The 23,197-nt window shown below is 41.6% G+C and overlaps 3 protein-coding genes and 2 long non-coding RNA genes across 12 annotated transcripts in view; 3 read left to right on the top strand and 2 right to left on the bottom strand.

Moving 5' to 3' along the window:
* wnk4b (WNK lysine deficient protein kinase 4b) overlaps nt 1-2,425 on the bottom strand; it is a 70,585-nt gene extending 68,160 nt beyond the window's left edge. The window contains exon 1 of the mRNA XM_048244957.1: nt 1,010-2,425. Within this exon, the coding sequence (XP_048100914.1) occupies nt 1,010-1,630 (621 nt within the window). The 5' untranslated portion in view covers nt 1,631-2,425. The remainder of the gene's footprint in view (nt 1-1,009) is intronic.
* A 1,472-nt stretch (nt 2,426-3,897) lies between these two features.
* LOC125296532 lies at nt 3,898-4,579 on the top strand. The gene is made up of 2 exons (XR_007193787.1): nt 3,898-4,044; nt 4,245-4,579. It is a non-coding gene; the product is annotated as an uncharacterized LOC125296532 (long non-coding RNA).
* Nucleotides 4,580-9,182: 4,603 nt separating this feature from the next.
* The window catches only part of arhgap27l (Rho GTPase activating protein 27, like), a 39,868-nt gene continuing 25,853 nt past the window's right edge, over nt 9,183-23,197 (bottom strand). For 2 of the 3 annotated variants that reach the window (XM_048246426.1, XM_048246425.1), the window contains exons 4-20: nt 22,367-22,567; nt 21,989-22,069; nt 21,302-21,439; nt 18,971-19,060; nt 18,769-18,831; nt 17,994-18,061; nt 17,574-17,661; nt 17,144-17,245; nt 16,639-16,734; nt 16,444-16,507; nt 15,919-16,071; nt 14,734-14,832; nt 14,368-14,445; nt 13,666-13,800; nt 13,195-13,300; nt 10,348-12,833; nt 9,183-9,769 (exon numbers count right to left, since the gene is read on the bottom strand). In XM_048246426.1, coding sequence (XP_048102383.1) covers nt 12,656-12,833; nt 13,195-13,300; nt 13,666-13,800; nt 14,368-14,445; nt 14,734-14,832; nt 15,919-16,071; nt 16,444-16,507; nt 16,639-16,734; nt 17,144-17,245; nt 17,574-17,661; nt 17,994-18,061; nt 18,769-18,831; nt 18,971-19,060; nt 21,302-21,439; nt 21,989-22,069; nt 22,367-22,567 — 1,740 coding nt within the window. In that variant the 3' untranslated portion in view covers nt 9,183-9,769; nt 10,348-12,655. The remainder of the gene's footprint in view (nt 9,770-10,347; nt 12,834-13,194; nt 13,301-13,665; nt 13,801-14,367; nt 14,446-14,733; nt 14,833-15,918; nt 16,072-16,443; nt 16,508-16,638; nt 16,735-17,143; nt 17,246-17,573; nt 17,662-17,993; nt 18,062-18,768; nt 18,832-18,970; nt 19,061-21,301; nt 21,440-21,988; nt 22,070-22,366; nt 22,568-23,197) is intronic. The other variant, XM_048246427.1, reaches the window with a different exon arrangement.
* Nucleotides 12,225-16,038, top strand: LOC125296531. Its single transcript, XR_007193786.1, has 3 exons — nt 12,225-12,313; nt 14,390-14,511; nt 15,953-16,038. It is a non-coding gene; the product is annotated as an uncharacterized LOC125296531 (long non-coding RNA).
* Nucleotides 16,620-23,197, top strand: part of LOC125296522 (interferon beta-like) — a 46,015-nt gene continuing 39,437 nt past the window's right edge. For 3 of the 6 annotated variants that reach the window (XR_007193776.1, XR_007193774.1, XR_007193780.1), the window contains exons 1-3: nt 16,624-16,707; nt 17,619-17,692; nt 18,053-18,225. The gene's annotated coding sequence lies outside the window, so the exon portion shown is untranslated. Of the gene's footprint in view, nt 16,708-17,563; nt 17,693-18,052; nt 18,226-23,197 lie in introns of all 6 variants that reach the window. The other 3 variants (XR_007193778.1, XR_007193775.1, XR_007193777.1) reach the window with 3 other exon arrangements.

The following is a 23,197-nucleotide window of genomic DNA, read 5'->3' as shown; positions in this document are numbered from 1 at the left end:
AAGATGTTTTATGGCAAGGAGCTTCACGTGGGAAGTGGAAAGTGCAGTTGGGAAGGGGTAAGAAGGATGTTGGGATGTCACTGGAGGACTACAGGCGTTCAGGTCGCAATAAGCTGTATGGCGGGGAGGAAAAGCACCAAACCAGTGGGAGGTCTATCACTGTTTAAATGGCTGGGTTTTATTCATGTCTGCCCTGGCCAGCCCTACCATTGTTGCTGTCCAAGTCACACAACTTTGCTGCTAAGAGACCAGCTGCCCTGGGGATTTTGGCAACTAACAAGGACAGACAACATAAACAGATCACTTCAGATCTGTGGCCTGTAGACACCACTGTCTGTATTATCTAACCTGCCTGTCTTTACACTACAATTATTAAAAGAGATACTGGCATCAGTGGTGAGACATGTCATGGGCATTTACAGTTAAAGGTTAAAACACCTATTTCGTGCCCTTACATAGGCTATATTTTCTGTCACATAGCTCGTTTCTGTACAATTCTGCAGGCTATTTTAGCTGCAATATGTATAATCGTGTGCCACTTTGCATTTTAATTGCATGAATTGGCTACATTTCTACACAAAGGCATTTCCGGTTCCACGTAAAGACAACCGAGATGTCTGTATCTGTTCACCAATGTAACCTAAAATGTACCTAATCTCTTGCAATAACCAAGTCTTTCAATTAACACTCTGACCATGGCGTTTGAATACACGGTTATAGCAGGCAGGTTTCTTTATCTCTACTGCTTATCAAGTTAAATTGGTTAGATAAAATGATCTGATAAGTGTTTGTTTACCCAACCGTAGATATTAAATAAGCAATTCTTTACGACATTGGATAATAGGTTATTATTTCGATTATTTGGTCAAATTTCCAATCCTTCATATCGTCGTCTTATGGAATAGTAACTTATAAAATACAGACAGTTACTGCATGAATACTAAGTTTGCAGTAGTAGGCCTAGAAGTGTGTGCTTTGCTAGCACAAATATGCTTGATTTAAACCTTACCTGTAACTCGCACCATGCCACCTCAACAGTAGTCTCGGTGTCCAGTCCTTTGTACACAGTCTTGAAAGACCCTCTCCCGATTTCAATGTTGAATTTGAGAAACCTGCCATCAGGTGAAGTGGCCACGGCTTTGGTCTCCACTTCATCCTTCTCCTCCTGTTCCCGATTGCTCTCCAACTGAGCGCTTGTCAAAACCACCCTTTTCTGAGCAATTTCTTCCTCAGAGTCCGAGCTGGCGTCGAGCACGTTGGAGATGGGCTCCGCGACTTTCCAGTCCCCCGGTGAGGGCAGCAGGTCAGAGGCTTGGGTGGCCGGAGGTGAGCTCGTGCTAGACGCGGGTGACTCCGTTGTCGAGGATTCGGCCTTCTTCTCCTCTGTCGTACTTTCTGACAGGATGTTGTCGGCAGACCAGGAGAGTGTCTTTGTAAGAGGGGCGACAAAATCTGGAGCTTCCAGATCCATTGTGTGAATTTTGTTCAACCTGTAAGCGTTTCGCCTCGAATTAGCAGAATGTCTTCTTCGTCTTGGTGGCATTCTGGCTGGAAAGCATGTGTCGGCATCGAAACTCGTAGGTAATTTGGAGAAACCAAGTCCTGCCATGTCCACATCGGCCTGAGACATGGTCAGTCACTTGAGTTGCTCGCCCCCGGCGTTGACAACAGGTGTCCCTTGGTCTGTTTTCGTCAGTTCAAATTTGTTCGGCAGCACGAAATAGCGCAGACTATGAGGGCATTTTATATTCCCAATGACTGCAAATAAATGTCAAGAATGCACACAGACAAAAACAATTTATCGACGACGGACGTCGATAATAGCTAAAAACTAATCTCGTCCGTGGCTATACCTAAAGTTACTTTCCATAGTCTAAAACCAAAACGACAACATAATATAGAAGCTTAGCATACGAAAAAATAACAGACACAATATAGGCTATATGTTGCAATATAAGACAGTGGCTTGTAGTACGGCGCAACGCGAAAAACACTGACGAAAGGATCTCTGAAGGTCGCGCAAATTTCGTCAGAGACAAAGTAAAGTCTCTTGGAGTATCCACAATATTTAGATTTATCCACAATCTCCCTTCGACAATACTTCCCAACATCTAAATACGCACTGTCCGCTTACTCCATAGTTGTCTGTAGTTGGTGATACCCCTTCAGAGCCCTCAGCTGGATGTGGAAAGATGCACACGGATTCAGTATGTCCACTGCGCACCCGGAGCGCAACGCTGCCTGTAGCCTACGTGTTCTTCTTGCTCCGCCCCTAGAATCACCTTTCCAGTTATGTCATGAAGCACGGGTACGGCATAGTCCCTACCTGCATAGCCAGCCTTATGTTTATTTCAGTGCTTTACCCAGCGCCTGTGGATTGTTTATATATCAGACATAAGAATTAATTGGTTTAATTAATTTGTTGCAAAAAGCCTTGCATTAAAGAGTCAAAATAGGTCTGAGGGACTTTAAACGATTGCTTAATCTAATCTAGTTTCTACAAATGACCTCATAAATAGCCTAATTTACACGCAATGTTTAAGGAGATAACATGACTCCAATTCTTGAGAATAACTTTTCTATTTGACGTGACTCAGCAGATATCACATGATATACTCGAAACGGACACTATATTTCGTTAAGCATTTCTTTTCTGTGTTCGAGGAGGCGGCGTGTCATCATGGGACACTGAGTTGACGCGGCCAGAATGAACGGTGATCTCTGATAATATCCTCGGGAAGATAGATACTGCTGGGAGGTTTGTGTGTGAGAAGCTCCCTGTAATGTGCTTAGCGCTAATTGGCATGTTGCCACCTACTGTGCAGGATTCACTTGTCTCCTGTCTGTATATGTAGCCTGTGCTACGCTCCAGTAGAATTGGCAGAGATACAAGCTACCTCAGACAGAATGTAGACATCAGCAGGTCAGGTCACAGTGGCAATTTCATCATTGATACAATAATTGATTTTACATTTAATTAGAAAAGCAGTAATTCTAGAACTGTCTTTTTTGTCTCCAGTGAATATTGGTGTTGATTTGTACACACACATACACATTTTCTCCTAGTAGCATCTTCAATGACATTATGGTTGTACTGTGGCGAAAGCTGATTTGTGTAGTGACCCACTACTGGACAACTCTGTAACCTCTGCAGGACTTGCCGAAATTGGGATTAACTTTCGACTCCTCAGACAGAGTAAGAGAGAATGTGGATTAGTTACCCCCCCCCTTTCAGGAATTGATGCCAGTCATGGGTTTATAGTGGCAATCTCTCCCAGTTGTCAGCCACTGACCTCCAAGGGCACTGCCAAAGAGCCCAGCCTTAGCCTTTAATGAACCTGAGACGTGTGTGATGGGTTCAGAAAGGTCACTCCGCAGACTTGAACCAAAGCGTTTGAGTCAGACCTAGACATTGACAGGACATTGACGACCAATGACTTGTTTGTCAACTTGTTTGTTGGCCAATATGCAGAGTAGCATTTCTAGTCTTTCCTGTGATCAGTTAACCACTCTCTGCTACATGATAAACAGTACAGTTTGCGTGTGTGTGTGGGTCTGTGTGAATACTTGGGTCAAATGTCTTGATATGGTGCTGGTAGGGTCAAGAGGCCCCACCTGTTACAACATGATGTGTGTGTGTGTGTGTGTGTGTGTGTGTGTGTGAGTGAGAGAGAGAGAGAGTGTGTATGTTTATAACCAACTGAGTGAGTGTGTTTGTGGCTTATCAGTGTGAACACATTGCTTCTCTGTAAGCCCCTGTACCTCATGAGCAAGAGGACAAGCACAGAATCCTCCCAATCAGGCCCTACCCCCCTGCAGAGTCATCTTTTTAGAGAAAGAGAGTAGAGAGAGAAGGGGGGGGCATGAAGGGAAAAAGGAAAAGGAGAGAGGGAGGGATATGAAGTAAGAGTGAGAGAAATATTAAAGGACAGAGAGAGAGTGGGAGGGAGAGAGAGAGAGAAAGAGCTGAACTGGGTCACTGACTGGCCTCAGAGAAGAGGTGCAAATCAGCCTGTGGGTAGTTCCAGAGAACGGCATCTTCTAGTAAGTGAGCTCTCACTTATCTCCTGCAGCCTGACAACCAGGGACAGGGCGTTCTGCTTAGCCTGTAAATACAAAATTATCATGAATGCAAGTGTCTGTGTCGTTGATTTATAGGCATATGGAATGGAGTATTGAATGCAACGAGAATGTGCCATCTTTACAAGCTCATTCCACTGTAACATGAAGCATTTTTCTTTCAGTCTACAAATGTCGTAGCAAGGAGCCTGAATGTCTCATAGTCACATAGAATCTTCAGAAACACCCCACCTCAACACACTTGCACAGACGGAAGATTACATCTGCATGGTCTCCGTCCGCAAAGAGTCACTTTAGCCTAGTTCTTTTTACAAAACAATCCTAATTAACATGTCCTGAAAACAACAACAAAGCCTTGTCAGAAAACAGGGTTGTCAGTCAGAAACAGATGTAGGTGTAATTGCAGTAAGAGCACAGATGGGTGAGGAGAGGTGTTGTTATCTGCAATTAGTTTTTAGGCAAATGGAAACATCCCCATTAAAAACACTTTATGTGCATACGTTTTGCTCTCTACTTCGGGCTCATTCTGTTGTTGCACAAACCATACCCTGGTCATTATGTTGCTTAGTTCCATCTGCTAGAGATCACAATGCCTATTGTGCATTTTCTACAATGCTATACACAATTATGTAAACCAGCACAATCTGTAGCTTGCATCTGCCAATGATGTTATCTGTTTATATAAACGGTTTTGTGAGGTGAAAGCTAAGACTCACGTGAGGCTACTATTGCTGCTTTTTCTTTGTGCAGTCAACAGCATGCAACTATATTCAGCAAAATGTGTTTAGGTTTACACTACTGTAGAGACAACACTAGGGAATTCAAAAGTTGCATATTAGAAACATTGTTTCGGTGCATTTACAGTCTGTTCAACAAAAACAAAAAAACTGTCAGCTGTCAAGCATTTACACACACACACACACACACACCTGCTTTTAATGTGTGCATAACTCTCACTGTGAGTATAATGTATGAATATTTCTCAGAGCAGGCCTTGGAATGTGTGTAGATGTGTTACAGGCGGCGCGCACATCCAAATCTAATAAGCACTAGGTGCTGGACAAAAGGCAGAACAGGAAAATGGAAAAATAGTCCATAGTTGCACACTAGAATTAGCTCCAAATTAATTAGAAAAGTTTAATCACCACATGACGTTTCGGGCAACCGGGCCCTTCCACAGACATGGCAGAAAATTAATTTGTAGCTAGTGTGCAGATTAATGTGTGTAGATGTACCTGGTCTCAGGTAAAGTTATGTCATTGAAAAAAGTTGAAAACTGGACTCTCACGCATTAGCTCTTGATAAGTCTTTTTTGGACCATGTCTTCAAATGCAGTTTTCAACTTTGTTTTAAATAAGCACTATGCTATATATATGGTGTCTCAGTGAACATGACTGCTTTAGGGGGTCAGAATCACTGCAGTTTTGTAGACGTTAACAGTCTGTAGCTTTCAGTACATGTGAGTGTAATTACTAAAAGTATTGTTCAACAACAGTTACTGTAAGCAGACAACATTACTAACTACCACACATTTGAATGATAAATCATTATATTTTCACTGAATTAGTTATTTGAAGTGATTGACATCTTTACATTTTGAAATAGAAACGCAAGGTAATATTCTCAGGAACAAGTAAGCCTACATAGGCTACCTCAGAGGAGACTGAAGAGAGGACTGGAGAAACGCAAGGTAATATTCTCAGGAACAAGTAAGCCTACATAGGCTACCTCAGAGGAGACTGAAGAGAGGACTGGAGAGAAAAGTACAGCCATGTCACCACCTACTGGTTTCAAAGCTAACTTGCAGATTGAATGGTAATTGCTTAGAGAAATGGTGTGGTGACCGTCTTAGCTATGTAAAATGTTTCTTTATCAAAGACAGATTGCATGCATCTTTGCCCAAAGCTCATTAACAAAAGGTTGAGAATAAATGTCATAAAATTCAATGCAAGACAGAAAATAGGCACTGAGTAAAGTCAGTAATTATAAAAGGTTAAACCATTTCACTATAAATTCACTACCTCTGGCAGCTTAAAGGGAAACCCTTTCTTTACACTTACAAGGTACAAATACTTCAGTTTGTCTGCAGAGACCCTCTCCATGTGTAATGATTTTTGTGCCTAGCTAAAAGCTTAAAAGAGTAATTTACTTTGACATATAGCGAAGTTGTCCCTAAAGGCTATGCTATTTACTTTTCAGTTGAAAATGTATATTCCAATCTTCCTCAAAACTGCACCAATTGACGTTGTTTTAGTCCTAAACAAAAATATACACTTGTTACCCTCCTAATATTCTTAGAAATGACTCTTAAAATATATTTAAAAATCAGGTGTGAACATGTCTAAGCAACTTTGCAATCAAATTTCTTTGAATGTGTCTATGTCAAACTTCGGTCAAAGTTGAGAAATCAAACCAACCATAAATTATGGTTTCTATAAAGAAGTTTGACTACATTGAGAATAATTATATTTGTTTATGGACAGCAAACCATCGTTGGACTTTAATGATCAATATACTGTTTTCCATGAAACAGTGTTTTATTGCTTTATCCCCTGACATTGGAACTAATTCCAAATTAATTAAATGATTCCCCATACAAACTGAGAAACATAAGTCTATGGAAAAATACTAGCTCTCAAACAGACATCAGGTCTATCTTCTCATTCGGAGACATCACTGACTGAAAATTATCATTTTTAAAAATATTCCACTCCTGAAAGAGAGGCATTGTGATCAGTAGGGTATTCTGTGAGTGCAAAATGTATGTTTTGTTTGATTAAACAATGTATTTTTTTTTCAGTCACAAGCACTGTAATTAATGGATTTACTGTTATTGTATTGTCATTAGGATGATACAGCAACACTGGCTGTGTTTGACCAATATTGTATTACGTTGTGTGTCCATATTTACATCAAATCCTTAAATCATAAATATTTATTTTATATTACAGTGTCATGAAATCTGTAGCATGCATTTCCCAAAATATCCAAAGAAGCTATCTGTTCATTCATTTTCAGACCATCACAAGTGGTTTTACTCTTTTGAGATGAAAGTCTGTGGCTGAAACGGGAGGCATGGTGGCGTTATGAATTGGCTCCGGTCCTGGGGCCCTTCATGATAAAGACCTTGGCTTCCTCATCAATCTCATCCATGATCCTCTCCTGCTTTACTGATAAAATAGTGTAGGTGACTGGGGAAAACAGTCAAGGATCATACAGTCCATCAGACTAATTAACCCCATAGACTGAGCTGAACAAGTAGGCAACATGGGGCAACTTTTTGAACAATGTTGCTGGGCAACCACATAACCAGTTGCGTTTATTCTAATTGAATTCTGAACGTTCATGACGTCTACTAAATATTAAAGTTCTTCAGAAAATAAATAGTTGCCTAGTGTCAATGGGAACATGCCAGAACCACAATAGGAACACTGCCAGCAACATTATTGCTCCAACAGTTGCCCCTTGTATCATCAGCTTAAAACTACACTAGGTTAGAGGCATAACTTGGGACAGTTTAAGCTAAGATCATTGATTACTGACCCTCTCTGTAGACAGCAGACAGCTTCCAGAAATGTTGAACTACAAGTTTAAAGTTTAAAGAGTGCACACAAATTACATTAGGCCTAGGGCTATTTCTTGTTGTTAACTGTAGGCTAATTCGTTGGGTGTAGTTGTGCACCTAATCTTCTAATATCAACGAACACATTATTTGAATCGAAAGGTGTCGTTATACTGATGTAAAGTAAGTGCAAAGAGTAGGCCTAATGAATCCAAGTGCACTAGCAGCTATACTCCTGACAACTCAGGACACAGGTCAACACAAAATTGCAGTGATGAGGTGAGTGCCCTTCCTCACCTCACTAGACCGGCTAGGTCATGCATTCCACTGTAACTGATGTGCGCATCCTACTTTAAATTAGAAACTTGACATACACCACGTGGATGAGACAAATAAGAATTAGTGCAGAACTGAAATTACTTAAGGCTAGCCTAACGTAGGACTTGCTGTTACGAAACACCTGGAAGGATACACATGCCGAGGACGAAAGCTCCAATCGTGAGTCCAGTGATAACATTTCGGCCTCTAAGTTTCTGTGAGTTATTCCGCCATTGTTGAAGTTCCTGTTGTCTTTTGATCAGGTTTTTCTGTGCTTGAGTAAGCGGCTTCGCAGCTTCTGCCAAACCTTCCATACCCTTGTCCGCCATGATTCAGTGACGTAAGGCGTCACCGTGACGTTAGATGTAGCATCCAAAATTATTCGCAAGCTTCGACCAGCAGGTGGCGCCACTGGCGCGGTAATGACAGCCGTGTGGGTAGCAGACAGTAAAAGAGGGTGGTGATTTTCACCAAATGTTACATTGTCACAGATTTCAGAAAGACCGAGTCGAAAAAAAACGCGGGATTGCCATTAAGCATACTGAAATATTAGAATGTCTGTGAAGATGTAAAGGTAGGCTAAGCGCTCACGTAGGCATTTTGAAAATCAGAGTTAGCCTACAATTCGAGGTTCCTTTATTGTGTGTGAATGTTTTAAGTAGGCCTGTGTTGACAATCAACTTTTTGAAGAGGGGTTCGGGCAGCTTTCTGAGGAACAGCTTCAGTGACACACATACAAATAGGCCTACAACTGTTTTTACTGTATGTTTGGCTTCAGAGGGCATCTGTGATATTTTGGGAGAACACAAATGAACAGGGGGAAAGCGGCTCTTATCAGCAATGTTGATGTCTATATGAACATAATGCTTCAGGGGTAGATCAATGAATAACACAGAGACTTGCAAACATAAACTCTCTAGCTCTATAGTCATGTTTTTGGCAGTGACACTAATTTTGTTCTGCAAACTTTGCAGCTTCAGTTTGTGTGGTGGCACATCATTGTTTCTAGATTATTGTGCACAGTGATTAGATGTATTATTACCATATGCATACTCCAATAGTTCTTTCTCCTACTCCAATAGTAGGTGAAAGTGTGATGACTATCACTGTCAACTGTCATGAATAAAATCCAATTCAAACACTGACATTTTTCAATAGGCTTATTGAAATTTTCAAAATAAAGGCTGAGGTCAAACTGGACCCATGAAAAACAAACACTGGATTTAACAATGTCTTGACATTTGGAATCCTCATGTCTTTTATTCACACAAATTCAAAAAGAAGTTGCCAAACATCTGATCTGCCACATTCAATTGGCAACTCAAGCAAGCAGACCATTTCTGTTCCTTATACGCATGTATTGTGGAATAACAATAAAAGGAACTGAAATTATGCTATGAGTTTTCATTCAATAGAATACAGAAAAGTCAGCCATATGCATGACCCAATAATGTATTACATCACACCATATTTACATCATAACTTTAAGTTGAAAATACTATAACAGCATCATGAGTCATGAAGGCTATACAAAATGATGTCAAGGGAGCAATTCCATCTCATTTTTGATAATTCAGGATTCATTTTCAAACGATCACACTCAAAATGGTTTTGTTCTCGCAAGCTGATGACACCTGTAGGCCTATGACCTCAACGCCTGAGATGAAAGTCTGTGGTTGAAACTGTGGTAGGTAGGCCAAAGGTGTTCTTATGAGTTGGGCCCTGATGAGGGACCCCCCATGATGATGCTCTTGAGGTTCTCAGTCTCGCCCTTAATGATATCTGGCTTCCTGTAGTAGGTGTAGGCGACTGGGAAAAACAGTGAAGGACCAGTAAATGACACACAGAAGCAGATAAATGAACACGCAGCATGGCAGTCAATAGGATAGTCTACGTTAAAACAAAACCACAAGCAGCTTACAAAATATGCAACATCTATTTTAAACAGTTTGCTTGCATTGCATGGCCAGATAGGCCTACAAAACGTCAGGTCAAACAAGATTGTAGGCTAGACGTTCCTATGCAGCTGTGCTTGTCTGTGGAAAGGACTAGCCTAGTATACCACAGACTTAAAATTCCTGTCACAAATGAAGCAGCAGATCAAGTCAACATCTGAAACGACTTTATAATTCATAGGTCAAGTGTAGTTTAGATGTCAACGCAAACGCACGGCAATGCGCATTTTCGGAGCTTGCGCGCCTTTAACATGGTAACAGCCTATCAGACGGGTACGCAGGCTAAGGTCACAACTTTTCTTTAACTAACTATTCTTTAAGTAGCCAACACGATCGACAGATATGGAACACACTGAAGAAATGAAATAGAATTACAGTTCAAACGTGCAAGTAAAGTTAAGGCTGGTGTAACGCTGCTATTTTCAAGGATACAAATGCCAACGGCGATGGCCCAAACTCCGAAACCTGCTCTGATTTGTCTGCGGCCTCTAAGCCTCAGCTTTTGTTGCCATTGTTCAAGTTTAAGTCTATTCTCGATCTGTTGTCTGTTTATCTCTGCTCGAGCCTTCTTAGCTTCTTCTCTCGACACGTCTTCCGTACCCATGTTGTCCGACCGCCATTAGACTGTGACGTAATTGCGTTTTCTTTACGCCGTGCAGTATTTGCGCTTTTTAACCAACAGGTGACGCTTTGGTACTCTGCTGGTGTTGTATCCAACAGAAGACTTTGCACTTGTTAAGCTGTCCTCTAAGAGCTACTCTGACACAATAAAGATGGCCGAGAGCTACCAGTTTTATACTAGGCTGTGGCATGCATTCTCATATCTCCACCCAAACTAGTGCAATAATCTTTGTAAGCATTTTAAGGCTCCTTTCAACTCCTTTCTTGTTTGTAGACTGTAAGTTTGATTTGATATGAATTTTACCAAGGTTTACCAAGTGATTGTGTTATCAGACTTCTGAACATTTTGGAGAGCTACCCAGAAACAGGAAATCTGATCTGATCTGATATTGGCCTACTATGTGAATCTCTGTGAAGATTGACAACCATAATCACAATACTACAGAATATGACAAATGGAAAATAAAAAACACAAGTTATACAAATTGTTTCTTTATTTAAAGAACCTTCACAGATAATGTATTTCCTTTTTTATGTACATAGTCAAACAATATTTAAACCAAACCTTTGTTGAGCCAGTTTGTTCTGATTCTATAATGCTTTGCATATAAACACTAACACTGACATAACAGCCAGTCTGTACAGCTACAGTCATATATTAGATGTCTCCATTTCTTACAGCCCATAGCTTGCAGTTAAACATTATATTGCTTTATTTACGTAGATTTCACCACCACTTTTAGAAAGTTTGTCAGTATAAAATTCCCATTCCCTTACACAATAAAACAATCGAACAAACAAATGTTCAGGCAGTGGAACATCGTTTTCTGTTTGGCTCCGCAGTACATGTAGGTTTTACAGGTTGTTGTCTGAAAATCTGCAGGGACAAAGTGAGCAGTGCTATCCTTTTGACATGAAACCCATAATCATTGTATTTTGGCTGAGTATTACACTGACTATGTTTACTTGCACAGCAATAATCCGACTATTGCCCTTATTGAGAATAAGACAATATTGTGATTATGGTGTTTACATTAGTTGAAAGAATCTTCGGTTCATATTCCCATTTACATGTAACACAGCATAATCCAATTATTACTAGCAAAGACGGTTCATTCTGTGAAAGTTTCTGCACTAATAGGATATTTAAATGCAATTAAGGTCTATACATGCATACAATGCACCTCAATAATGATTAAGATCAGAATACTCCACCTGTCTTAATTTGATTATTGCTTATTCCAACTATGACCTTATTCGGGTTAAGGCAATCAGAAAATCCTGTTTACATGGCAGTGTCTTATTCAGAATATTGTGTTAATTGGGTAAATTTCGGAATATTAATGTCCATGTAAACATATTCACTGTCACTTAAATCCATGCAGCCATACCCACACTGAGCAGTGCATTCTGGTTGCACTCTGTCAGTTCACTCATACCACAAAAGGGAAAGGGAAGGATGATGACATTCCATGACTAGTTTTCCTGCAGGGAGCAGGTGGAACTTGGTCTTGACAGCTTTTTTTTTTTTTTTTAAACATCTGCAGTACCAACATGAGAGAGATGTCCAGAGAACAGCTGACCCTGGGGTCCGATCAAGGCCAAGGCCATCCAACCCAGTCAGTTGCCATCTGGGTGTACATGAACAAGCACGTCTCCGACACAACAGTCACAGGTGTCCACTAAGGGCTGAAGGGGGTGAAGGAGGATTTGAGGCACGTAAAATGAAGACAACAACACATTGAGGCGTCACATAGTTCCAGCATTCTTCTCCCAGGTAAGCACTATTCCGTTCATATGGCAGGGACCATCATCACAGTTACCACTGACCCCCTACTCTGTGTCATGCCTGACTACCACTGACAGAGACAGTCAGTTTTTCCTCACTCTCTCCTTTCTATGGCACACTGTTCTTACAAAGGAAAAGGACACAGAGAGAAAGAAAAGAAAGAAAGAGATGGAGAGAGAGACCAATACAGTGAGTGAGAAAGACAGACAGAGGGAGGGAGAGATAAAGAAAAGTGACTGTGTGTGTGTGTATGTGTGGAGGCTTTCTGGGGGTCTCATGAGAGTATAGCGGAGGAGCCAGAGGGAGAGGGGTCTGGGGTCATGGTGGGCCTCATCTGGGCTTAAACACCTCCTCAAACTCATTGAGGATGAGCTCCACAATCTGGTTCTGGAAGACCATGTGCACGGTGATGTTGGCCGACTCCGTCTGGGGCCGCAGTAACGTGGGACCAAACACAATCGCTGTGCTTTGGACTGACATTCGGTTTGACTCGCCACTTTCTATTACTCTGGAGGGGAGAGAGAAAGAGAAAGTGTGGTGTGTGAGAGAGAGAGAGACCCAGAAATGTAAAGAACAAGAAGGAGGCATATAGAGAGAATAGGTTGATAATATAACTGCTATACATTTAGTCCATATAGTTTAATAAAAATATGTTTTTAGACAACGAGGGCATTTACAGATATCATTTAATTACAAATCTAATGTGTGAAATTCCACTCTCTGCCTCCCCTTGTCGGTCTTGACCTCATCAAGCTACTCTACATTTTTGATGCATTTCAACATTACATTTTAAGCATGACCATGGCCAAAAGACTATCTAGGCCAGAGACACAGCAGACACGGTCCCAGACACAGCAGGGATCACTCACCTGCGCAGGTGTTTGAAGAGGACCTCCATGGTGTTGTGGTTAGGTAGAGGGAGGGAGCGCACCAGGTCCTGCATATAGGAGACCTTCTGATTGTAGTCACTGATTTCTGCAGAAAAGAAAAATAATCATAAATCCAGACTTGTATATATGGCAAAGAGACAAGCAGGTAAACCTGAGCACATTGTATGTTGCTTTCACATTGTTGTTGAAATTTAAAAGGACTATGTGAAGTGCTGACGTTTTACCATAACTTGAAAGGGTGATGTATGGAAGTGTATGATGAAAGGGTTTTGAAAGTATATTATGAAAGGGTGATGTATGAAAGTATATTATGAAAGGGTGATGTATGAATTATGAAAGTGTGTGTGTGTGTGTGTGTGTGTGTGTGTGTGTGTGTGTGTGTGTGTGTGTGTGTGTGTGTGTGTGTGTGTGTGTATGTGTGTGTCTTTTTAAGTATACGTGTGTACTGACTGATGGCAGCGATGAACTTGTCAAAGAAGCTGAAAGGGAAGAGGGGCTCGGGTAGTTCTCGGAGGAAAAGCTTCAGCGCTCCGGTGATGACGTGGATCTCCTCCCACTGCCCATCCTCTAGGTCCAGATTCTCATCTACATGCACACAAACACAGAGAGAACACACACGTTAAGAATGGACACTGTGTGGAGGGGAATACTGGACAAAAATAAACAATCGTTATGGCTGAATTTGTACAGAATCTATGTGTACTGATTATGTACATGCACTAACTAACCAATGCAATGCAATTTGAGGTGATTCTGAAGGAGCTGATAGGGTAATCTTTCATATTGCTTGATATTTATAGGGCAGCCGTGGCCTACTGGTTAGTGCTTCGGACTTGTAACCGGAGGGTTGCTGGTTCGAACTCCGACCAGTAGGCACGGCTGAAGTGCCCTTGAGCAAGGCACCTAACCCCTCACTGCTCCCCGAGCGCCGCTGTTGTTGCAGGCAGCTCACTGCGCCAGGATTAGTGTGTGCTTCACCTCACTGTGTGTTCACTGTGTGCTGAGTGTGTTTCACTAATTCACGGATTGGGATAAATGAGACCAAATTTCCCTCACGGGATCAAAAGAGTATATATACTTACTTACTTATTCATATACAATAAATAAAAAGAGAAAGAAATTATGTATTACAAGGTGAAGTTTCTGACTCACCGTGGTCTGCTTTGTGCCGTAGTCTCTGAATGACGGCGAGGTTGCCACTGACCCTGTAGATTCCATCAACATCAAGACCTGGAGAGCAACATTAGACACGTTCCTTTCAGTCACGGAGAGAAACTAATTCCTCAATGTCTACTGGTATGTACATCATACAGCACGTGAAAATAACACATATCTAATCAAGTTGTAAAAGTTCTATAGATCGACTACCTATTATCCGACACAATTACAGCTGTGCACAGATTTAAATGGCTACATGTCATGATTTGTAGACTACAACCCGTATTTCATATTTTGCTGTTTGGCTCGTAAGAAGTGACCAGTCCACATCACTGGACACTGAGAGAAATAAGTGCCCACCTCTCCTCTCCACTGCCTTTATGCACTTTTCCAAGAACCGTGGAACGGTGGTGTTCTCTCGGTGGCACAGGGTATCCAGGTGACATCCAAACACAGCATCTGTGTTTGTGTGTGTGTGTGTGTGGAGAGAAGAGAAGAGGGGAAGGAGGATGTGAGATAACAAGCTATAACACTTAAAACATAATCTTAGTTGCAATGTCATAACATCCACTTAGGCAATAGTAACGGAGTTCACTACCTTGGCCTCAGAGAAAGAAAAGGCAGGTAGAGGGAAGAAGATTAGAAGAAAGAGATGTAGATTGTGTTTCAAGAGTGTTTCATTATTTTCGTGGATTGAGTTCATACTAGTCCCAATACACTGCTCAAAAATCATTGTTTGGTTATGAACACAGGCGAAACTGTTATGAGGCGATTTTGCTGTCAGACATTCTGTGAGTGTAGATTGAGAAAGGAGAAAAGTTGAACAGTGTATATTGGTGGGAGTGGTAGGATTGATATTCTTAAGATAATTATCTATCAGACCACTGATACAGTGTTAGACTTACACTTGGGAAAATCCTATACTGAGACATTCGAAATGATGACGTTACAATCCATGTCACCATATTTCAAATGGTTAAGTAACTTTCTCTTTGCAGCTTGAGGGTGAAGTGTGGGTGGGTGGGGAATGTCCCTTGTCTGATTAGTGAAAGGAGTTCATCCCCTTCATCATAACAACACTCAGTCAGTGAAACCCCACATGAAGAGGAAAGTGAAAATGAAATAGCAGGTGAAGGGAGAAGTACACACAGGTGTGTTTACATACCTAACCTGTGACATAGCAACAATGGTTTGTTGATGACTTAATTGTCTGAGCATCATCATACACCCACTTTTGACACACCCACTAACCCAGAGCCTAATGATTAACTGATAAATGGTTTCAAAGAAACAACAAAAACACCATGAGCCTGCTGATATCTATATCTATCTATCTCTATGTTTGTATACAGAATGCTTCATATAAGAGCTTGACTTATATGATGCTCTGTAGTGATGTACTCATAATAACACACTAAATGACGCCAAGACTCACAGGGACATGGCGTCAATGAATGAGTGTAAAGACAAACTGTAGGATGGGATGTTGAGGATTAAATTCCTGACAGACAGTAAAGACAGGTTTAAGTGGTGTCTCTAACTCACCCTTAATGTAGCCCTTCTCCTTGACCGCCTGCAGCGTGGGTCGCCTCTGCAGGAACTTCCGCAGCTTGGTTCTGACCCGGCCCTGATCCGAGTCCCCGCTGACGCTGACGCTGGCGCTGGCGCTGGTACTGGTGCTGGTGCTGCTGCGAAGAGCTGTTAGCGTGGCAGACATAATGGTTTTGTTCAAGATAGCAAAAACAAAACATTTTTATGTTTGTATGTGTGTGTATGTGTTTGTACTGATGTGTGTGTGTGTGTGCGCTTGCAGGGTGTGTGTGTGTGTGTGTGCAGGTGTGTGTGTGTGTGTGTGTGTGTGTGTGTGTGTGTGTGTGTGTGTGTGTGTGTGTGTGTGTATGTTGTACACACACATAACACTATGTAGGAGCAAAGTGTATTTGTATTTAAATCACATTCAGTACAGTGTGTGTGTGTGTGTGTGTGTGTGTGTTATAGCCACAGATCCCTTTTGAGAGTCATTTGTATCTGTGTAAAAGTGAACTTCCATGCTCCATCTGTCAGACTCACATCTCTTTCTGTCTTTGTCATTCTCTAAATCCTCCTCCTCCTCTTCTGAGACGTGACTTTGTTCCTGGGACACAGAATCACAGGATTAACTCACACATAAAACAAAACTCACACCAAAACGACAGCCCAGTTGTACTGGCATCTCTTCAGCGGAGTACCAGCAACCTACAGTAGAGGGCGCTGCATGCCACTCACCTGTCTGATGGCGTCCAGAATGACCTTGTGCCAATCGGTGATGATGCTGTCAGTGTCGTACTGAATGAGGTACTCAGACCCATTACGAGTCTTCAGCTGTCCAAAATATAATAAGTTAATACTATGTCAACATGTTTGGTTTAGTCTAGTTTAATTACAATGGTCTGACCCTGGTCTGTAGCTTGTACAAACTATGCCAATGTATTGAGGTTTAATTACTAGGGCACCTTCCTTCTGGTAAATTGTAGTCATTGAGATCACTAATACTAACAGGAAATTATGATAAGAATGATTAAGACACTATTATGCTATGTAGCTTAGGTATTTATGACATTGCATATGATAAAAGGCATGCAAACATGCTATCTTTAGATGAAAGGTCATTCATAATCAGACGGATAATGCAACACTAGCATACAAAGTCACTTTAAACATCTTTCTCATATGAGAAGCCACAGTCTGCAGAGAAATGTCTTACTGAGAACTTTTGGTTGAGAAAACAAACCTCCAGAACGTTCTTCTTGCTGGATTTATCTCTAGACGCCCAAAGGACAGAAGCCCCCCTTAGTTCAACAGTGTACTCAGGGACGATCTGGTTCGATTTGCTCTGAGAGGGTCAGAATATACAGATTTCATCTTAGTCACCACTTCAGTAGGACCTCTGTCAATTGTTGGGCTTCAAAGGGGAGAATGTCTTCTGCAATAAGCCTCTCTAGATTCTTTGAGGATGAGGCTTCCAACAAATTTAAAACAGTTACAAAGCTTACAAGTTACAAGAGACCCTTAATCAAAAGGTTCATTGGATAACCTTAAAATGGTTTTCTAGAAAAGAGCAAAAGAACCAAGAACGTATGACTGTACTTCCACATTCCACATTCACATCCACTGAACATATTAACTTAGTGGGAATATTGCTTGGTGGGAGGATTGCTTACAGAAGGTCCTGATGGGGCTGATTTGGGATCTTTATGGAATGTCAGGATACCACCATGGAGAACCGTCCAGGACTGAGACCAGTTCTTCCTGGAATAGTGAACAAAGTCCAAGGAAACAGGTATAAGACAACAGGTCTAATATAATGCTATAATACTGAGTGTCCTTACAATTAATTAAACAAACAATATTAGCCTGTGCAATTTATGTCAAAATGTATGTTTGTCATCAACCTTATGCCTACACCCCCAACCAAATCCTAATATTAACCCCAAGAACATATTCTTATAAACTTTACTATCATAACAACTACATTATGTTCATCAATTCATTACGTAGTAAGTTTTCTTACTTTGGATATCACCTTTGCTATTTTAAGTGCAAGTTCAAGAGTGTTGTGTTGACCAAAGTTTAAAGATTACCTGAGTTTCTTTCCGCAGTCAACCACTTTGGTTTTGTTGAGAATTCCAGCTTTTTCCAGCAGGTGGCCCTATAAGACAGAGGACCAGAGAAGTCAGAGCCTGAGACAGGTCACACTATGGGCATTTAAGGCCGACCCAATTTCAACTCAGGAAAGAGGAAATCCTGGAGAAGATTTTTATCAAGGTGAAACAGAGAAAGAAAGGAAGAACTGCACCTCGGAAGAGGACCAAGGTTAGTAAGGACAAAAAGCAAGTTATGTCTGCATATACTTTGAATTGAACCAAGGTTAGTAAAGACAAAAACTCAATTATGCCTGCATGTACCAGACTTTCACCACCGGTAAGACACCCCTTACTCAACAAGTTCTTCAGTTCTTGTAACAATCCAGTAGTTCACTCTACAGAGGACCCACAGTTGGTTCTGTAATCTAACTGTGTTGTAGACATTTACATTTAGAAAGACACCCAAGAGAAAAACATTCAGAAGAAGAGCTACCATCAGAACACCATCTCCCAGCAAACCCACCATGTTGCTGCCATAATGTGGGCTCTGAACAGGTGGCAAGCACATGAAGCCCTGCCGTCATAAGGGACTAATTAATGTGGACTAGAGATTGTACAGACATGCACAGTCCTCGGTCAAAAACTGACCCCAAAGTTTAGTATGAAAATATTCTGATATTCTAAATGAAAACAAAACACCCAAAGGTCCCTACACCAAGGAATGGAAAATATATCCTGCCCAAAGCCATGGGCTATTTGAGCGAACACCCACATGATAAATCTGCGAGTTTATGCTCGTATTGGACAAGTTTCTCCACAGTCTGACTTTACCATCCTTTAGGACACAAAAAAACAGAAGCCTGGCATAAACACAGGAATGATGATATCAAAGGATTACGTGGCAGGTAGAGTTGATGAGGTGGACACGATGGATGGGTATGTGCGTGTGTGTGTGTGTGTTTAGTATTACATACATGATGGGGCATCTCTGGAGAATTCCCTGAGCTGGCTGAGGCATCACTGGCATAGTCAGAAACATGTCTCCGGTGGGATGGAAAGAACTTCTGAGCAGGACACAAGAGATACACAGAGCACTGGTCAAACATAGGGCTCACTACAGTTACACAGCATGTACTAAGAACACCAACATTCTCTGAAATATAGTTAAGAATTTTAAGAGAACTAGATTCTAGAACTGATACTAGTGAATACTTCAGCTCTTCTGAACACGGTTCTAAAGTAGCACATTAAAGACTCTTAAAGGAAAATTCCGGTTTTTAGCACTTTTAGGCCCTTTTCTGGTTTGTTTTGGATGAACTAGAGTGGTGGACACCGAAATTTTGACGATTGGTCCTGTCTCGACTTTTCTGACTCGTTTTGAATCGCCTTTGACTTCTCAGGGTGGCTGGCAATGGGCATACTGTAGTAGGCTACTCAAACATGTCCTAAAACAACCCTTAACGTTCGTTTTCAAAACTGTGCAACTCACCGAGTGGTTAGTGGTGTTCGTTGATTATTAAAAACAAATATATCGGCGCAATGTATGATTTCAATCCAGTTATTTGCTATTGTGGAACTATTTCAGACACCTCACAACCGCGTATAAACTTCCGCTCAATATTTGAACCTGAAGCATAGACGGTGGCGCAGTAATATTAACGTGCAATGAGTCTTCCAACAAAAATCAATGGGATTTTACAAAATGCCAAATAAAACACAACAGAAACTGTATTTCGCTACGCTACTTGTTTTGGAACATCAACGAACACCACTAACCACTCGGTGAGTTGCACAGTTTTGAAAACGAACGTTAAGGGTTGTTTTAGGACATGTTTGAGTAGCCTACTACAGTATGCCCATTGCTAGCCACCCTGAGAAGTCAAAGGCGATTCAAAACGAGTCAGAAAAATCGAGACAGGACCAATCGTCAAAATTTCGGTGTCCACCACTCTAGTTCATCCAAAACAAACCAGAAAAGGGCCTTAAAGTGCTAAAAAACGGAATTTCCTTTAAAATAGAATCTGCAATGATCCTCTCAAAATATAAATAACATAAATCAAATGAACTGAACCTGTATCTAAGGAGCTTTCTGAATCTGGTCTTATTTCACAGACTAGCATGAAGGTCTTACTCCCAGCCATTCTGTAAACCACAGACGCTTAACCCTAATAACTCCACTATGTCATCCTGCGTGAAGGCCCTTTGGCAATGTATGTGTGGGTGTTTGGGGGGGTGTAGTGATGGCAGGTGTTTCCCTCTCCTGTGATGAGGTCAGTACGCGGTCAGGGCTCTCACCGCAAATAAAAACCATGAGCTGAAGCAGGGGAAGGAAGGCAGTCTGCCATGCCACTCCACCACAGCACGGAAAAAGAGCGTTACTCATGGCTGAGGGACGGATGCCCAGATGGACGGACGGATGGACGGACACAGTGTTCCACATCCGGCGCTGAGTTGCTCCAGGGGCATGTTCTCACTGTAAACCCTACTCACTCATACACTCAGATCCTGCTTCACCTATAAAACTTTACTATCCTGCCACTGTCGGCTGTTTACAGGGCAATCTGAAGCAGCAGATGAAGGTTGTGCCTGGGGTTGGAAGTGAACTTTTAGAAATGTGAACCACTGACCAGCCACTGACAGATAAACGGTCAAATTCACCAGCCACCAATCATTATTTTGTATCCGAAATCTGTGCATCCATGCTGCCTTTTTCTAGCCTGACCGACATAAAAATGTAGGGTCTGGGCACTCACCGTTCGCAGTGCTCAGTCCGAGGGGCGGGATAATCGGTTGTCTTTTAAATTCCCTCTGCACGCAATAGGACAGCGGCAGCACTATGAGTCCCATGCGTTTCCCACTAGCGGAGCTAGTTCGCTAGTTCAAACTTTTGCCAACTTAATAAAAGCTTAATTCGTGTCACACTGTTCGCCAACAGCAACATCTATTTTATATGTTTTCAAATAGCAGGGAATTCAAGCCAAACCGTTGCAACTCTGCCATCAATCATTATGTTAAGCCCGCCTAATGACTCTATACACCCATTTGATTGGCTGATAGAAGTTTAATTTTTCGAGCTCACAAGCCAACGGAGAGTTGCTAGACTAGCCCTGGCAGCAAATGTAATTTGCTGCCGCTAGGGTGCGTCTAGATTTCTAGGCTAGCCTTTTTCCCTCTCTGTTTCCTTCATTTGGAAGCAGCAAAGGTACTGTGAGTTCAGTGCTTGTTGAGTAGTGAGTGTAAGCATGGTTATGTTCTCCTAAAATAAGTGCTTCAGAACCAGAGTGGGGTCGAGATGGCCCCCTCACCGTGTCGTCTGCAGGTGGGATTACTATCGGGCCAATGGTGTTTCTCCAGTTCTTCAGAACCGGTGTTCCCTCTTGGTCCACTCCGTTGCCCACAGCCGGCTGGCTGGGGGGAGCTGGCGCCTGTGGAGCCTGTGAAACCTGAGTAGATTATGAGATGATGAAGAGTCTTATTAGGTTCAATTCAAGCATACATGTATACATATGACATGAACTAAATGTCCATTTTTGTCTACACAGATTACAGATTCAATTGAAAAGACACCCAGACTATGCAAGAATCTTGTGTGACTAAAACTTATTATTGCGATGTTTATCAACTCTTTGCCAGAGTAAGACATTGACAATATTAATACCAGACATTCCATCCTTTGCCATGCTTCCAAAGTTAGTGTCTATTCCGAGAATTTTTAATAAATAAGTGTCTCTTGAAAACAATTACCATTATTGGACCGATCTAAAGCTTGTGTTGTCGCTAGATATTGAGTCTGTTTTTATGCATGCCACATGTGTATCTGTTGTTGCTTTGCTGTTGGTTTTTAATATGCCAGACATTCATTTTAACACTGGATACACTAAATCACACACACACACACACACACACACACACACACACAGACACACACACACACACACACACACACACACACACACACACACACACACACACACACACACACACACACACACCTCTGGAAGGGTCCACTGCGACTTTGATCCATCTCTCAGGTAGTAGTAGGTTTTCCCATTTTTATCTTTAGATTGTAACCACTATTGAACAAATAAACAGCAATGTAATTAGATTAAGATGGCATATACACCTATTACCCTTCTTAAAACTTCCCGCATGCTCTACTTTGGAAACACCTTGTATTGCCACAGTGCATGAAAGGCGCTATACAAATAAACTCTGATTTGATGACTTTAGACATCATCAGGACAAACATTTGTGCTTAAGTTCACACATTCATTGGGTAAAGCTCATTATTACATGCAGCAGCAATTCCTAGACAAATTCCCTAGACAAATTGTCAATTCCCAGGCAGAAGTCCTGAACAGAACTCTCACCTGCTCCTGGGTCCGGTCACTGGTGAAGACGGTCTTGCCGTCCGGCTGCTGGTTGCGGGTCCAGCCTACAGGGACGCTGGGCTCCAGGTTGGGCTTGGGGATGACCATGCGCTTGATGGAGGGGACGTCCCGCCCAAAGACCGGTGGGGACAGAGGGTCCTCCGGCTCCTCAGTGGGGTAATCCTCCTCAGGCAGAGGGGGCTGCTCACATGGGAGGCAGAAACAAGAGATGGAATGGAGGTCAAACCGATTCTATCAAACTTGTTGTTACGACAGAAACATATTTCAGTGAACTAAAGCTCTTTCATCTTGCCGCTTAGCCAAACTAGAGAGGTCAAGGGGTCAAGAGGTCAAGTTTCCTCTTCGAAACGAGATGTGTACACAGCAGAGCTAAAAACAATGAGATACTTGAAAGGTTTCAATCCAATAAGGTTTATCCAATTTGTACCCACAGAAGAACATGAGTATAAAGGTTTTATGGTAACACTTTACTTGACAGTATCATGAACACATGACAATGTCATGACAAATGAACCCTAACCCTAACCTCTAACTCTAACTCTAACCCTAAACCTAACGTTATTCCTAACCCTAACTTGTTATGACAAAACCCGAATGACACTTAATGACATAGTTTATGTCATAAACGTTTATGACTTGTTTATGACACATGACAGTGTCATGTCACTCTTATGTCAATACTGTCAAGTAAAGTGTAACCGGTTTTATTTACTCATTTTAAAATATATTACCTATCTAGGGATGTAACGATTATCGGTATAATGGTAAACCGTGATAAAAATGTTGATGATAATAATTACCATTTTCATT

This window comes from Alosa alosa, chromosome 6 (genome assembly GCF_017589495.1).
Source record: "Alosa alosa isolate M-15738 ecotype Scorff River chromosome 6, AALO_Geno_1.1, whole genome shotgun sequence".
In the NCBI taxonomy this organism is placed as follows: domain Eukaryota; kingdom Metazoa; phylum Chordata; class Actinopteri; order Clupeiformes; family Clupeidae; genus Alosa; species Alosa alosa.
Note: the sequence above shows the minus strand (reverse complement) of the source record. Positions and strands in the feature narration are given on the sequence as shown.